At 35.4% G+C, this 18380-nt stretch overlaps 1 protein-coding gene across 8 annotated transcripts in view; it reads right to left on the reverse strand.

Annotated features, from left to right (window-relative positions):
• Positions 1 to 268: 268 nt before the first annotated feature.
• Positions 269 to 18380, reverse strand: part of WRN (WRN RecQ like helicase) — a 116671-nt gene continuing 98559 nt past the window's right edge. For 7 of the 8 annotated variants that reach the window (XM_070459932.1, XM_070459928.1, XM_070459927.1 and 4 more), the window contains 7 exons: positions 13960 to 14035; positions 13615 to 13727; positions 11385 to 11499; positions 10331 to 10462; positions 7607 to 7769; positions 4030 to 4244; positions 269 to 1045 (listed from right to left, as the gene is read on the reverse strand). In XM_070459932.1, coding sequence (XP_070316033.1) covers positions 926 to 1045; positions 4030 to 4244; positions 7607 to 7769; positions 10331 to 10462; positions 11385 to 11499; positions 13615 to 13727; positions 13960 to 14035 — 934 coding nt within the window. In that variant the 3' untranslated portion in view covers positions 269 to 925. Of the gene's footprint in view, positions 1046 to 4029; positions 4245 to 7606; positions 7770 to 10330; positions 10463 to 11384; positions 11500 to 13614; positions 13728 to 13959; positions 14036 to 18380 lie in introns of those variants that run through there. The other variant, XM_070459933.1, reaches the window with a different exon arrangement.

Below are 18380 nucleotides of genomic sequence, written 5' to 3' on the forward strand. Positions count from 1 at the left end.
CATTACTTTGATAGTGTGTGAGATGAGTACAATTATGTGGTAGTTTGAACATTCTTTGGCATTGCTCATCTTTGGGATTGGAATGAAAACTGACCTTTTCCCATCCTGTGACCACTGCTGAGTTTTCCAAACTTGCTGGTGTATTGAGTGCAGCACTTTCACAGCATCATCTTTTAGGATTTGAAATAACTCAACTGGAATTCCATCACCTCCACTAGCTTTGTTCATAGTGATAATTAAATAAATGAAAGTTAAGAAAATATATATCTTTATAATTTTCAGTAGGAAAGACTTTTTATTATTATTTGAAAAATAACAGAAATCATATGTAAAATACAAAGTATATAGCTGTCTACTGCATTTGGTCTCCTTTGTTCTATTCTTTTGTCTATTTACACAGAACCCTAAACATTTCATTTTCACTGGTCTGGCCCACTAGTACCATTTTAAAATGTGTACAAGAGTGTCTTCTAAAAATAAAAAAAACAATTTGTAAAATACACATTCTTCATGTATAAGACAGAATTTCGGTAATACAGGAATATTTCATAGCACACACATAATCACTGTACAACTCCTAATCTGTTACCTATATTAAATCATTGCACATTACATACTCCAAACATACCATGAAATTAACTGAAGAGATTAGAAAACAGGCAATGACATGATTTCTTAAAGCAATCTCATAGGAAGGTAACTTGAGATTCTGTCCTAGGAGGTACTCACTCAGACTCTCAGAAGACTCAACTTTATGTGGTTTGCCCAAGGCTGTTTTAAAATGCCAGCTATTCAATAAATAGGTGAGTTTTACTTCAAAATTAGAATAATTTTTAAACAAACACTCCCTACTCTTTTCAGAAATGAAATACAGCTTCTCTCTTATAATACAGCAGGACACATAATTCCTCTGACAGCTGCCAGTTTAACTAAAAAGACCCTTCTTTTTGGTTTTGGCCGCTGATTTCTTGCTGGTATCAGGTAAGGTCTCATTTCCTCTAGCAAACCACTCAGGTAATTTTCTCTTGGAGGTTTCAGATGAAGTCTATAGGAAAGAAACAAACAAAAAAAAGTATATATATTATATATATGTATACATATATTTGTACTGCTGTGTGCTAAGTCATTTCAGTCATGTCCGACTCTTTGCGCTCTCATGGACTGTTAGCCCGCCAAGATCCTCTGTTCATGGGACTTCCCAGGCAAGAATACTGAAGTGGGATGCCATGCCCTCCTCCAGGGGATCTTCCCAACCCAGGGATCGAACATCTCCTGCATTAAGTTACTAAGTATACACCCATCATCATTCCCTTTTCAAATAAAACAAAATAATGATAATTACAGAGTTTATTTCTGCTTCCAAAGTAAACACATGAGAGACAAAATCACTATATCATTTGTTTAGGCAATTACCTACCACCCTGTTACGTGTTTTTAGACACTCAAGTGTAGACTCTCATTTGGGAAGGAAAGAACTGGATATTATTTCAGATCCATATTAACTTTGGGTATGCCAAAATGGTGAATTTAATGTTCTGAGGAAGGCATCTGCTTGAGCATGTGTACACACACACATGTGTACACACACACGTGTACACACACGTGTACACACACAGAGTTATATTAGTGATTTAAAAAGCACACATGTACATCTACACTGGTGGACAAACTTGAGGAGTTCAGGCATCATCAAGACCTTGCAGAGTTGCTGAGACATCACAGGTACTCAAAAAATATTTGCTCAGTAAATGGGGAAAAAAATGATCTTTGTTTCGTAGACTCTTTTGAGGATCTGCTGCAACTAGGGACCCACTTAGGAAAAAAAGACAAATGTACATATGCACGATATTTTGTCTGATTCTAGGGGGTCCCTTGCACCAAATGAAGCCTCAGAATTCTACGTTAAAAGTCTCTAACTTTTAGGGGAAAAGATTAAACCCAAAGGCAGTGGTTGCCTACTATATGATCTGTACAAGCAGATCCAATATATAGAGAGCAGAAATTTCTTCTCCTTTAAGAAGAAATACCAAGCAATGGGACAAAAATACTAAAAGGCAAAAATTTTTTTAATTTCCTGAAATAAACAAAAATTTAAAAGCTTCAATTTAAGAAAACTTGCCACCAATTTTTTAAAAACTACATATTTAAAGAATCCACTGTATACTTTAGTATATTAATCAGAACTACCATTATCAAGACATAATCTTCCTACAGTAAACAGCATTCACAACAGATGTAAACCTAATGATGCATCAGCTAATAAAGAGAATTTGTTTTGACATTATCTTTTATTAGAAGCCTCATAATTGTAAAATGAAAGAGACTACGGAATACAACCCAGGACGGTAGAGAAGACGAATGTTAACACATGAACGATCTTGAAACCTGGCCTCCAACAGACTCTACAGCGCTCAGAGCAGCTTTCTATACTGGAAGGCGGATGGAAGAAAAACTGGCTGGCTGGCTCACTCATCTCATAATCTACTTCCCAGCCTCAATATTCTTGTTCCCCTAAATGGGGAAAAAGAAAAGGCTAAATCCAGTAAGCTTAGTGTGGTTTCCGCCCACTTACCCACCCTCTCCACAACACCCCCGTTCTGCACATACACACATGGTTGATTCATGTTGTACAGCGGAAACTAACGCAACACTGCCAAGCGATTATGTCCCGATAAAAAAAATATCTCTACTTGGTTGTCAGAATACGGTATTATTTCAATAGGAGGAAAGCAAAAATGTTAACGTGTGACTGAAGCAATATTTCACTATAAATGTGCTTCAATATTCAGGAAAGATAACAAGTTACACCTTTTCCTGTAGTGACAGATTGGAAAAAAAATAAGGTCTTAGGCACTTGGTATATAGATTTCAGGAATAAAAGGCTGGGAATAGCAGCCAAATTTCCCGACCATTGCCCAACATCTATCTTCTTTAATGCCCTTCTTATAGCTAATCAATTGCCAAAATAATATAAAGAATTCCAGGTAAGCAAATTTCATTAGGTTATCTAGGATATGAATATATACACATCTAACTGAAGGACAGTTTTTAAAAGACTAGTCCCTCTTATTTTTAAGCTATTGAGAAAAAGAGTTTAACTGTTGGAAATCTTATAAAGATTACAACTGAAAAAAAATTCTTAATTCTCTAATATAAATAGTAGCAACCACCTACCGCTATGCTGAATTTATCATCCAGGAACTAAAGTAATTTTTGAGTTAATTATGATTTTCACAAACTTTTATCACTGAACTTTAGGCCCAGAAGATATTAAATGTCAAATTTTCAAGTGTTTGCAATCAGTTGGTAGAGTCACAGTGTCAAAGAATAGTTATTCTCTAATTACTATCTATCTCAGATAAATCATAGAACAATAATTTTCAAAGCATGTGATTTTAATAAAATATACCATGTAAAATGCTACTAAACTCATGGTCGTTCTCTGATCATGCCAAAGTGCACTGGGCTATGCCTGGGGCCATGAGAAACAACTACCCTTGTGCCTGAGAGATTCAGTATAACAGGAACAGAGCATGAAGAGTAACAGAATGACAGACAAATTCCAATATCTAAAAGGTATTTATAATAGAATTTGGGTTTTGGTTTTGCTTCTGACCATGCTACAAGGCATGTGGGATCTCAGTTCTCTGAAAAAGGACTGACTCTGTGCCCCCTGCGTTGGAAGAACAGAGTCTTAACCACTGGACCCCCAAATTTTAGGGAAGCCCCTGAAAGAAAGGGAATTTCCAGGTTACACAGTCCATAAAGGTAGATGTAAAATTTAAGCTGACATTCCCACACAATAAGCTAGAATAGATGGGATTATATTCTTCTTCTCTTGTCATTAAAAAAAAAAAACCTCTTTTCTCAGATCAGATTTATGAAACCAAAGGAAACATAGCACAGAGATTTTTTTAAAAAGTAACCTTCTATCAGAATTTATAACACATCAAAAAATACAACATTCTGCTATTAGGATATGCAAATTGAACACTGACAGTATATGAAAATTCTACATATAATTAACACCTCGGTATTGGTGTCTACTTCTTCCTTGCTTCTCTTAGAATTTGAAGAGCTCTCTTCAGAGTCGGGGAAACATCGCTTTTTGTTGGGATCACATGAAGAGTGGCATAGCATTCTGTGGTCACCATCTTTTTCCAGGATCTTGATTGCCATGTGGATAAGGTACGTGTCAATGTTTTCAGGAACATATATTCTAATTAGTTTAACATTATTGGTATCTGTAAAAGAATTTTTTAAGATTTAAAAGTAAATTACATAGAGCATCACAGAAAATTCTTTGAGCTGGAAATAATGAAATATTTTGTAGAGAGGAAGGAGGAAGGTGGTCAGATAAGATGTTCCTCTTTCAAATGCCTACCCCCTCACAGATCGGAAATGGAATAAACACACGGCCCCTTCACTCCTGCGCCCCTGCTTCCAAGACCCAGAGTCAGGTCAGCTCAGCCACTCTGCAGAACTGACGTTGCAAACTGTCTTTTGAGGGCTGCCCTGAGAATCAAAACCACCACCCATAGAACTGTTTCTAAAGGAATTATGCTTCAAATTCCAAATATCAATTATAAGCTAATTTTTTTGAAAATAATTTATTCTTAAAATAGAAGCTAATCATACTTGTAAATAAGATGCTAATAAAAACGATTCTTTCAATGGATATTGAAGCAAAACAAAACACGTCAACTATTTAAAATGTCTATTAATTGAATATGTTTTCCGAGAAAGATAGATTTTATTTTAAGATCTTATTTGCCCTAACTTTCCACACAAATAAGGGCTGAAAATATCTACTGAAAAATCAAGTGAAACAATGAGCACTGCCTGCACTCCTTCAGTGGATAAAGAGATTAAATTGCCCTTATTTTTGTGGCATGTCCCTTGGAAGCCACCCTTAATTTTCCAGGGACATGCACATTAAGAATGAAAGAACAAAATTCTTCAAAATATTATCCAGGTACATCATTAAATACACTGCTTCATTTATTAGTAGGCATAGTTAGAATCTCAACTCCATAAAAGAAGCAGCTTAAAATTATGTAAACATGAAAAAAAACTAAAAGAATAAAAAAGTGCAAAATTCCTTAAAATATTAAGTTGCAAGGATAAGATATATTTAGCAAATAAGCATGAAAATAATAAGATATAATTTCTCAGTTCTCAAATACTCTATGTTTAAGATTATATCATAATAAAATATAGAAAACTGTCAATTCAAGATTGTGCAGAATTTAAATGCCAACAAACTGGTTCATTAAAACACCAAATTATGTGATATGGCTACAGCTAAGTAAAAGATGAAATAACCTATCTGAATCATTAGTGTGACATGGATATCTTCATTTCTTATTATAATGTATAACTCAACAATGTTTCCTCCAGTGAGATAACAAACAGTATTTTATTATGGAAAAATAAGAATTTAAAAATAAAATTTCACATCAATAAATGATATAGTACAGACTATAAATGTATAATCGAAAGAAATAAAGTTTAGATAGAGCTCATGAATATTAACTTCCTCAGTTTTGGCTTTGGAAGTAAACGACAATAATATATATTTTCATAGTATCTGTATAATGTATATACAATGTTTGGACAGAAAGATGAAGTGTTTAATATGTATAATTTAAATTTCATTGTTCTCTGGAATTTCAATTTATGCTAACATCTTTATTAATTCAATTTATTGAATTTATTAATTCAATTGAAATATTAATTTCAATTTATTATTTAACTCTGAATGAAAATTTGCTATACTCAATATGTAGTAATAAAGAAAACAGGAAAAGGAGGGGGAAAAACTGCACAAACTCTTTCAGATGATATTGTATATTATCAAACAGCTTATCAGAGACGCATCTTTCTCTAAATCCTAAGAGACAATACATATATAAGGAAAAAAGTAATTCTTGGGTGTTAATACCAAGCAGGCATCTGAGCAAGAAGGCATTTGACTTTCTCTGAAATACTATTTCCTCCTGCACTGAAGAAGTAAAGATTTTATACAATCATGACTCTAACCCCACAAGTAATGACTGTTATTCTTTCTCCGCCTTAACTTCTAGTAAAATGGCAGCTGAAGTTAGAAAGACTGGAGAGTGCCCAGCAGAGATGGCTAGCTTCCTCATAAGATACAGCTACGTGAGCTTGGATATTTTATCACAGGACAGGATCTGGCCCTCAGGTTTTCAGATTTACAACCAGTATTAACCTTACCAGAGCCAGGTGAACCAAGTTCACACAAAGCCAATTCATTCATTTCCAGTTATGAACTCACAACTATTATATAGAGTAGCAAGCCTAGCACATATTTTCCCTATAGAGACTGCCCTACATGGGACATCAAAACATAACCAGAAAGCTGTGACACAGAAGCAGAATTAGTTGTTAAGGTGTCTCCTCCCTCCAATAAGATCTAGACATAATTTATCAGCAGGCCCTTAAAATACTTGAAGGTCTCATCGACCAGGATTAGAAATTGCATATGTCTTTCCTTTAAATAAAAGTTGGCAGAACAAGTTTAACATAGCACACAGTAAAGAGGGAAACTCAGGTTCCCTGGAACTAACTTAGAGGACCGCTGCTCAAACCTGTGTTCGCCCCTCTCCGGGCCTCTTAGGTTGATCAGCAGAAGAGATGGAGGTGTTCTTCAGTCAAGTCTTGTTCAGGCCTAGAATGAAGGCTGCCTTTGAAGGTAACTTAAATACCCTTGTTCTTATCAATTAAGTATAGTATTAATTGTGATCTTTTTCACCTTATTTCTAACCTTGGAGAACTGTATACGTATTCCTGAGTGGGAAAGACTCTGATGTAGTAAAAAGCTTAATTAACTGTTTGCACTGCAGTTCTGGAGATGAGGCTTTTGCTATGCCCTCTGCTCTGTCCTAACAGTCCAAAAAACTACATCAGATTTACCGGATTATTATGATACATCTAGTTTACATTTGTACATTTAGAGTAGGAAAACCCTTATAATGTACCTCGTCTTTACTTCTGTAAGAAAGGGATCATAATTTTAAAATAGGCAGATTTTAACATTTTCTGTAAGGCAAACAAATGCGCTGACCACAGTTGAGGTTTCACAGCATAGTGACAGGTGAAAACCCTTCCACAAGGGGCCCAAGAGACCCAAGTCCATCCCTTCAATTTCACAGTGCCTGACACAACTGCCTGGACGAGAAAGGCTAGTTCAGTGAAACCAATGACAGGGAATCAGAAAGATGTAGGAAGAAACTAAGAGTCAGTAAACTATGGGGAAGGAACGTGTGTTTTTTTCCAAGTAATGAACTGGAAATCAGAGAAGGATGAAAGAGCTCTGTTTTGGAGATGGGTGTGGAAGGTGTAATCAGAAGCTGAAACAAACAAACAAAACAAGAATTTCTCTGATTCAGACTTTCCTTTGAGTGATGATGGGAAGAAAGATTATTTTTCTAAAACAAGACAAAGCATTAGAAAAGTGAAGTTTTCATAGTAGCATAAAGGGTTAGTGTGATCAGAGTGTAAATATCAGTGGATTGCTTGTTTACTTCATCTGGGTTCAATGACTCAAGTCATTAAGGCTGCAGACAAAGGTCATGGTTATCACCTGAGTTGATGGGAGGGTTTCGGATAACATCAGCAATAATCTTTTGAATCTCTGGAGTCAGGCCTGCTCGCTCCGTATCGACTGCGTAGCCAGCTTTCACCGCTTGGCATAAGTGCATGCCAACTGCTGCGAGAGGCAGAGTCCTCTTCTCAGCTATATCTTTCTAGAGCAATGGCAGCAAAACAACCAGTGAGTTTTTTTAAGCTTCCACTGTGTGTATAGAAGCACAAGGTCCAAAACCTTCAGGTAGTAAATGTTCACTGAGAAATAAAACAGTGGACTGAACCTTCATTTAAATTTCTCATTTTAACTAATTCTTCAAAATGATTCACATGCTATAACTCCACAGGCGCTGCTGCTTTGTATACTTACTATATTGAATGAAGCAAAACCACCCAGCTTTAGCTAAGAGATCAGTCCCCACCCTTCTGCAATTATTCACCTTAAAAACCCATTAGTAACAGTGAACGGTCATTCTATGTAAGTCTAATAGCTGCCACGACCTTTTAAAATTACAGTAAACTGTAACTCAGTAAACTGTACACTTGAAATAACACATGGTCTTTCAGTTACATGAACTTCCAGGAAGACAAATGCTAAGATGCTTAGAGATAACATAAGGTTCCAAATGTATTCTATAAAAGGTTCTCAAAAAGACTTTAAAAAGTGCTTTAAATGGGCTCTATTCATAAAATAAGAACAAACACAATTTACAAGTGGCTGTCATCATTTGCCTAGTACTGAACTTAACATGAACTATGCTACATTAAGGACATTGTTACACATTTACGTAGCTTTTAAACAAATGCAGCTCCAAATCCAGTTAAACTGTCTGTTAGATAAAACATTTTTCTCAACATTCAGGAAGTTCAATCACTCAGCTCTAAATAATTTCATGATACTTTTTTAACACACCTTGAAAGTCTAAATTTGGACTGTATTTGTATGAATGCTGATATTTTCACAAAACAGGGCATTTAAAGCAATATTCTGCATCACTCAAAGGAAGGTTTTTAGTTACTTCCATGTCTACCTAATATCAGGGTTATTTGATACTGGGCATCATGTTACCTAAAACTAATTGTATTATAGCTCCTGATTAATTAGTCCTTAGGCATGTTTAATTTTGTGCTTAACTAGCAAGAACCCCCTCATGCTCCCAGGAGGCACAGATAATTACACTACAATATTTCACAATAATATACAACCAAATAATAGCAAAAGATCCAAGTGAAGATATACCACTCCTCATATTTTTAACCATGAATATGTAATATATGAAACTTCATATCCTGGCTGAATATGAGAATATAATTTATTCAAAAAATTTAGAGGCTATTCCGTATTTTCTTAGTAATTCCATACAGTTTTACCATACATATTTGGTCCGGTTATACATATACAAGCATGTTTAACATGTATATGTTACTGTTTAAGTAAGAGACTGAACTTAAAATTCCTATTTATCACCTAATTTGTTTCAAAAAGAGTACAGTGGAATTATTTGGTTCTTTGTGTAATGGGTTTCAAACTTTTAACTAAGGAGTTTGGCTATCTAAGTAGAACATCTATTAATGACTAAGACAAGCCAGAGACTGTTTATTCTTATTTGTATTGAATCTTAAACAGAATAGAAAATGTGTAATGGGGCCTAGAGCATCAGACACAGAGAACAGGAAAAACAGGCCCTGGACCATACAGCCTGATCTAAATCAATTTAACATCAGAGAGGATAGGGATGCAAATCAGTGAAACTCAGGGGGAAGTCACTTTCTGCCCTTCTGCCACTAAGAAACCCTCTTCATTTTGTGTATTTAAAAAATCTCCACAACCTTAAGGACGTCTGCCACAATGATGAAGAAACAGGAAGTAAGGCCATTTTTCACAGCAGTCAGATTTCTTTCAAAGAGCATCAAGCAGACATGGTTAAGGAAAAAAAAAAAAAAAAGAACATGACACTAGAGGAGAGAGTGAAAAGCAAGTGTGTTGCTTTTTTAAAACTTATTTCTAGCTTCTTGGACATCCTTCCAGAGATATTCTATGCACTTTTGTATACATACACAAGGATATATGAATATGCTTGAAAGTGAAAGAATTACTCAGTCCTGTCCGACTCTTTGCAACCCCATGGACTGTAGCCCACCAGGCTCCTCTGTCTATAGGATTTCCCAAGCAAGAATACTGGAGTGGGCTGCCATTTCCTTCTCCAGGGACTGAACCCCGGTCTCCTGCACTGCAGGCAGATTCCTTACCATCTGAGCCACCAGGGAAACCCATTTACAAATATATAAGCATGCAAATACATATATACTCACATTTATGTAAATTTTTCACACCACTAGGCACCTTCCTTCTCTACTTAACAGTGTTATCTTAGAGATTATCTATTATCAGTACACACTATAATAGTTTTTTAACTATTAATTCCATTAAAAAAAAATAGCTTCAAAATATGGCTGCTTCAACATCCCTAAGCTATAAATGTGTTAATCAGTACCTCTGATACAACCTCTGTAAGATAATCATGTTCAAACTACACTTGCTGATTTTACTAGAAGTGGGCTTAGAAAAAGAAAATGACCTTGTTCTAAAATTAATTATAAAATGAACCAATGTTTAACACTGTAGGATTATAAGAAATTTAACCCAATTTAATACTGAAAAGCTGATAAAATACATTTAGATAAATTTAAAAATTCCCTCTAACTTGAAAGTAACACTTACCAAAGACATTTTCTTATCTTGGAAAAAAGAATATGTGATGGCCACAGACGGTGAAAGTGAGTTTGCTTTATTTTCCAGCACCAAACTTTTCTTCTGTTCTTCCTGTAGTTCTGTGCTTGAAAAGAGGTCTGTCTACACAATTTTAAATGTAGCACAAATGATCAAAAATAATATCAATATAATGACAGAATATAAACATGATCATTAGCTATTAAGGAAAAAAATAACAAAACCTTCAAGGAACAGCCCCAAATTCTCTTTTTAGGATAAGCCCAAAAAAGAAGTTGTTTTCTTTTTACATATTGATTTTTAAAAGTAAAATAGGCTACAGTGAATAAATTTTGAATAAAGTATCTGTAATAGCAAACATGGTTACAGAACTAAAAATTCCTAGTCTTTTCCTTAAGCCAAAAAGAGAAAATACAGATGAACTATAATGTCGACCACTCTGCTTCTAAATTAGTCCCCTAATCCCCTGGAAGTGAATAGTGAGTAAATAAACGAAGCTTTAATTTCTATCTACATTTGAAAGTAAGATAATTTATTAATCCAAAATACACTACTTATTCAAGTTTTAAAACAAAACCTCTCAACAAAATAAACAGACGTAAGCAGCCTTGACAACTACTTTAGTATCTTAATTATGTAACTAGTGGGTATCAGTGGGGACAGGGATGGGGGAAGGGGCACGATAGGGAAAGGGGGTTAAGAGGTACAAAGTACTGGGTATAAAATAAGTTACAAGGATGTAATAAACAGCACAGGGCAAATAACCAGTATTTTATAATAACTTTGGAGTATCATATATAAAAATATTGAATCACTATGTTGTACATATGAAACTAATACTGTAAGTCAACTATACTTAATTTTAGAAATTGGTAACTAATATGTTTTTATAACTGATTTAATATAGAAACTATCCAATTTCATTTTCTAAGTGTCCAGCATAGATATTAAAGTGAAGGGAGAAAATGCTGCTTTTGAAGCAGGTTTTGAAACCGTCAAAAAAAAGTTTATTCCCTCAGAGCTCCAGTAAACCATAGTATTTTACCTGAACACTATTTATTTGACAGAAATGTCTGATGACTTCCAACAGAGGGGCCAACATCACAGCTTTGCCTTCAGAAACACCATCGATCCTTTTCACATTTTCAACTGTAGTAGGTCTATCATTTTAAAAAATTAAAAAGTCAAGAAACCACTGAAACATTACTACTCCAGCAACAAAGCTGATAGATATTTAGCTTCATACTGATACTCAATAAACATGTATTAATGTTTGTTCCAGAAACCAAAAACAATGTATAAAACAAGGAATCAGGTTTTGAGTCTTAGAGGACAACTAAGAGGCAAAGAAACTCAGAAGAAAATTTCATTCATTATTTCCAAAGTTTTTACCTGTAACAATAAACTTGCTAACTACTTCAGGCTTTCATTATTTCTTATTGTGTCCAATATGAAGAAAATGTCTGATGTCTTCTTTCTAAAAATCTGCCAATCTAATGATTACTATTTTTCCTTTAAATATCTTCACTTAATGTTACAATGTGGTCTTTGAATATGTATTTTTAATGAAATAACTATTATAAAATACATGCAGTATGTAATATTATTAGAAAACTCTTCCCTAAAGTAACATCTGTTGGATGAAATTTTTTAGCAATGGAAACAATTTTTGAAAAGGAAGAATAAAAGATAAGTACAATTACCAAGCAACTATTCTTTGGAAATAATTTCTTCTAAATATTTACTGACCACCTGATCATTAAGCATTGTGCTAGGTGCTTCGGAAAACACAAAAAGATGAGGAATGTAACATCTTTATCAGAGTTTAAAATCTAGAGGACACAATACATGATACCAATAAAAACAAAACCATAAATAAAGCATGATATAGTAAGTGCCACAGAATCATCTTTTAAATTTACATTTAAAAGTCCTTTATGAATTCCAGAGAGAAGAATCACTTTGATGATAAGAACTTAGAGGGCTTCATCGAGCAAATAATAATGTCAGATCTTAAAGGATTTCCTAAAAGGAGTTTTGGGGAATCAAGGGAACTACAAAGCAGAAGCAACATTGTAAATAAGTATATGGAAGCTGAAAAGGAGACTTAAGCAAATGTTGAACAATCTAGGTAAGATAAAGCATCAAAACTCTGTGACTCAGATGGAAAAGTAGGTTTAAGTCTATAAATGGAAGGCCTTGAATTGTGAGCTAGTAAGATGCAGTCTTGAAACTTCAAAATAACCCAAAGGCTCATTTAATATAGTAAATATTTTAAGAGCCTCTTTTGTGTCCTGTATTTATATGCATTCAGAAGAACCATGATATTTGCTTCTTTTTGTAGAGAGGGAACAAATCCTATTTGATGGTCACCAATCCTAAATCTGTAAATTGGGCAGATAATCTTTTAAGCTATAAGTGATTTGTCAAAATTATATTAAATTCCCTGGTGGCTCAGACAGTAAAGAGTCCGCCTGCAATGCAGGAGGCCCGACTTTGATTCCTGGGTCAGGAAGACCCCCCTGGAGAAGGAAACGGCAACCCACTCCAGTATTCTTGCCTAGAAAATCCCATGGATGGAGGAGCCTGGTGGGCTACAGTCCATGGGGTCGCAGAGAGTCAGACACGACTGAGCGACTTCACTTTCACTTTCTTTAAGTTAAGACTGAGAAACTAGTTAAACAAAAGTAAAGCATGGTAAAGAATGATTAATTTGTTATTCATATATCAGATGAGACAGAGAGAGAGAGACTGTTAAAAGAGAAACTAATTAGAGGCTTTCACAATAGTTCAAAGGTAATGGTCTGAACTACCACGCTGTCACTAAAAAAAATGAAGAAAAGCATAAACAGATTATTATACAAGGAACAATTTAAAAAGTCTAAAAACTACATAATAAAAGATGCGGCTATATGTTAGAAGAGTAATATCAGGTATTAAAGAGGCGTGATGAGGAACATGATAGTACGACTAACAAAATTAAGGAATTCAGAAAGTAGAGTTCTGGTATTTGCATGAAATGCACATATGGGGGGTTGGTGGGTAATGTGTAAAGATTTTACAACATATCCTGGTCTGATTGCTGAAAACAGCTGGTTTCATGTAGAAATGTAGGACTAAAGCTCAGTGAAGAGATCACTGGCATCAACACGGGAGATTTGGGAACCACTTCTCAGATGTGACTGCTGGAGAAATAGTCATGATACCACTTAATGATATATTTTACAAATCTATTATGTTAAAAGAAAATAAGTTAAAATATGTAAATAGTTTACCTCATTTTGGCCATATCCACCAATATTTTATTTGTTGCCAGAATAGCCGGAGGAACATCCATTGTATTGGCATGTTTCTGCCTAGCTGCTACCAATTTGCCATATAATGCAGTCTGAACAAAAAGCAAATAAACAACATCTGTTTAAATGTGCTTAGAAAAATCCAGTCCTTTATTTCAGAGCTTCAGATATTACATTTTGTCCTAGGATGAAAAAATAAACTGAACTGTATCTTAGCCTCTTTGTTAAAGAACAATTTTTAAAATACTGGCAAGAGAACTTTAAGCATGCTTAGATTCATAACTATCTTCTCAAAAAATAACTGCCTTTCTACAAAAGTCATACCTGAGTCTCCTGCTCTTGAGCTGAAATAACAGGTTCTGAGGACTTGTAATATTTTCCTGGTGATGACACTGTGATGCTAAAACAATTAAAAGAAAATTAATAACAAAAGCTTTTCTTTCTCCAAGTTCACTTTTTATTTTGCCTTCCAAATGAGAATATCTTTCCAAGTCAACATTAACACTTGTAAGTCGTAATACCAGTAAGGTGACTGTTACTTAAACAAGAGCCTAGATTTTAAACATTTTAGATCAAATACATACATTATAAAGGTAAAGTTAAAACTGTAATCTGAGTCCATCACAAAACTGGTGTAATTAAGAATAGCATTTGCCTCCTCCTCCTCAAATTCTTTGAAAGAAAATACTCCTTTACCCACACTGAAGTAAAATAAGATGTTTTTAAACCAAGAGGAATACAATCTATAATCCTTCTTGTGATAGCACTGTTAGTAATTTATAAATTTATAATAATTTCTGGTTGCCGAGGAAAATTAGCATGGATTTAATTAAATTATTCACAATTTTCTTCAAAATCAAACAAAAATAAGCCAGAAGGTGTAATTTTGTCTTTGACTCCTTAAAAGAAGACTTCAAAACACCCAATTAGCAAATATATGAAAGGTGTTAGGCAGCACGTTAGATGGAACTCCAACTTCTACAAGAGGCATTTCTCACTGATAAATTACTTATAAAGAGGAAAAGCTATAAAAATAAAATTGTATAGCACAGCATATGTAAAAGATGTCAAAGTTAAATAAATTTCTGCTTTTAGGGGTGAAAGAGAACAACATGCTTGGTATTTAAGAAATGCTTATAAATTTCCCGGTTGCAAGGGCTCAACATCCACAGCGTAAAGACTTCAATTTTATTATTATCAGATCCTATCACTAAAACAGATCTGAATATGAGGAAAGACTACTCCAGTTCAAAGAATTAATCATATCAGATTACTCAAGACAATTATAAATTTCTTTGAACTAATATATTTACTTTTATCTTAGTATTTATGGAAATCTTTATACACTAATGGACTGTTTGCAAAATGTTACCTTAAATTGGTTCTCAGAAAAATTTTTTTATCATATATACTGGCAAAATTCTGGCTAATATACCCCTGAAGCAGAAATACATGTGGAAGATGTTTGATAGAAAACATTTTGCCTTTGAATGCTATTACAAGTATACAGAAGGGCTTCCCTGGTGGCTCAGTGGTAAAGAATCCACCTGCCGAGGCAGGGGACATGGGCTTGATCCCTGGTCCGAGAAGACCTCACATGCCACGGAGCAGCTAATCGCATGTGCCACACCTGCTGGGCCGGCGCTCGAGTGTAGAGCCCGTGCCCGGCCACGAGCAGCCAGCGCAACGAGAGGCTCCCACACCGCAGCTGGAGGGGAGCCCCGCTCGCCGCAGCGAGGGACAGCCTCTGTAGCCACGAAGACCCAGCACAGCCAAGAGTAAATAAAATTAGAAAAGAAAGTGCACAGAAGAAAGATTCAAAGTATATAACGAACATCATCAAAGAGGTAAGTGAAGATCCTATATCAATGAACCAAGAAAAGATTGCTATACATGATTCGACAAAGAAGACAGAGGATGAGAAATAGTTCTTAGAAATTAAAATTTTCATAACTAAAACTAAAATCTCATTAGATGTGTTAGTTGCTCAGTTGTGTCTGACTCTTTGTGAGCCCATGGGCTGTGGTCCGCTAGGCTCCTTTGTCCATGGGATTCTCCAAAGGCAAGAATACTGGAGTGGGTAGCCTTTCCCTTCTCCATGGGAACTTCCCAACCCAGGGATCAAACCCAGGTCTCCCGCATTGCAGGCAGATTCTTTACCAAATGATCCACCAGAGAAGCTTCTTACTAGATGGGAGGGAATACAAAGGCAAGAAACTCTCCAAGAAAATAAACAAATGAAAACAAGATTGAAAATTGGAGAAATTAAAAATTAGTAACAGGAACATTAAAAATCAAGAAAACAAAAAAGATAATTAAGGGAGCAGTGGTCATAATAACAGTTTGCCTTAGCATACAGTATTTGAACATATATAATAAAAACAAATTATTTATATGACCGAAACTTGAAACAAAATTTTGTTCCAGGGAAGCAGATGGATTGAAGGTAAGGAAATGAGAGAAGTGGATATGGGAAACAAGCCTTAGTTTACCATTAAGGATATAAGCAGAACATTTCTAAAATCAGTTAAGTCAAAAAACAGTAATCTAAGCATGTCAGAAATATGCAGGCATCCTCACACCTGTCAGAATGACCATCATCAAAAGTCTATGAATAACAAATATTGAAGAGAATGCAGAGAAAAGGAAATCCTTGTACAATGCTGGTGAGACTGTAAACTGGTGCAGCCACTACAGAAAACAGTATGGAGGTCACTCAAAAAACTAAAATTAGAGTTGCCATATGATCCAGCAATTCCACAATTAGGTATACAGCCAGAAAAAAGCCAAAACACTAATTCGAAGATACATACATGCCTGTGTTCACTATTTATAACAGCCAAGATATGGAAGCAACCCAAGTGCTCATCAACAGACAAATGGATAAAAAAGATGTGGTGTATAGATATACAACAGACTATTACTCAGCCATAAAAAGAATGAAATTCTGCTATCTGCAACAACATGGATGGACCTAGAGAATATTGTCTGTAGTGAAGTAAGTCAGAAAGAGAAAGACAAATACTGGATGATATCACTTATGTGCTAAGCCTGCCAGGCTCCTCTGTCCATGGTATTCTCTGGAGTGGGCTGCCATTTTCTCCTCCAGGGACTCTTCCCAACCCAGGAATCGAACCCATGTCTCTTACATCCCCTGCATTGGCAGGTGGGTTCTTTACCACTAGTGCCACCTGGGAAGCCACAATATCACTTATATGCGCAATCTAAAAAATAAGAATATGAATGTATATGGAAAAGTCACAGGTTTTATACCAAAGGGAAAAGGGAGGAGGGGAGGGGCTAATTTAGGGGAATGGGATTAAAAGCTACAAACTACTATGTTTAAAAATAAATAAGCAACAAGGATAGCACAAGGAATTGTAGCTATTATCTTGTAATAACTTTTAATGGAGTACAATCAGTAAAAATACAGAATCACTATGCTATACACCCGAAGAAAGTGAAAGTGAAAGTTGCTCAGCCGTATCCGACTCTTTGCGACCCCATGGACTATACAGTCCATGCAATTCTCCAAACTATATTGTAAACCAACAATACATCTATTTTATAAAAAAGGAAAGATGAATTATTGAAAACAATAGCCCTCTCTTTTAGCCTTTTCCCCACTTTTTCAGACTTTCAAAGAGAAATGTACAATAAAAATAAAATATATGTTGAAAAGGCATTTAAAAAAAAAGAAATATGGAGGCCAATTGCTTCTATAAAACAGAACATGGGTTTGAGAAGGGTGTGAACTTATGCTTTGTTATACGTCTTTAAGTGCCAATCAACTTTTAAAAAATTCACATGTATTATTTTGATGAAAATTCAAATGAAATTTAAAATAATAGTTATTGATATATAAGCATCATTATCATTTCTGTACACTAAGCATGTACATTAAAATTAACTACTGGACCACTCCACAGGTATCTCAAGTTGGGTTTGTCTATCACTAAAACTCCTAAGTTAACTTCATCCCCTAAACATACAACCCTTCAAACCTGGCTTCCTCTTACAAGGCTCAGTGAAGAAATGGCCCTACTCTCGAAGACAGAAATCCAAGCGTCACAGTCAAGTCCTCCATTTTTATCAACCCATATCTTTTCAGTGGCTGAGTCCTAACAATTCCATCTCCTAAATATCTCACAAATCTCTTCACTCCACGCCTCCTGCCACTTCCCTTGACTAATCTAACATCACCTCCTACACACGGCACACCAACAGCCTTTCTACTTATGTCTCTATAATGCTGCTCCTCCTGCAGTCCATACCCTCCACAGTCAGCGTCATCAACCACAGGTCGGCAAGCTAGGGTGCTCAGGTCAAATCTGTCTGTTCTGGCAAAGTCTGTAGCTAAGAATGGCTTCTGTACATTTTTTTTAAAGCTTAAAAAAAAAAAATCAAAAGAACATTTTGTGACATGTGAAAATTAAATGAAATTCAAATTTCAGTGTCCCTAAATAAAGTTTTATTGGAAAAGAGCCCTGCTCATTCATTTTCATATCATTCATGGCTGCCTTGAGGACGTAACGGCAAAGTTGTGTAGTTGAGATGGAGATCAAGTGGAAAGTTAAAGTCGCTCAGCCGTGTCCGACTCTTTGCAACCCCGTGCATATCCAGGCCAGAATACTGGCGTGGGTAGCTGTTCCCTTCTCCGTGGGATCTTCCCAACACAGGGATCGAACCCAGGTCTCCCACACTGCAGGCAGATTCTTAACCAGCTGAGCCAGCAGGGAAGCTCA

Source organism: Odocoileus virginianus, chromosome 32 (assembly GCF_023699985.2).
Source record: "Odocoileus virginianus isolate 20LAN1187 ecotype Illinois chromosome 32, Ovbor_1.2, whole genome shotgun sequence".
In the NCBI taxonomy this organism is placed as follows: Eukaryota; Metazoa; Chordata; class Mammalia; order Artiodactyla; family Cervidae; genus Odocoileus; species Odocoileus virginianus.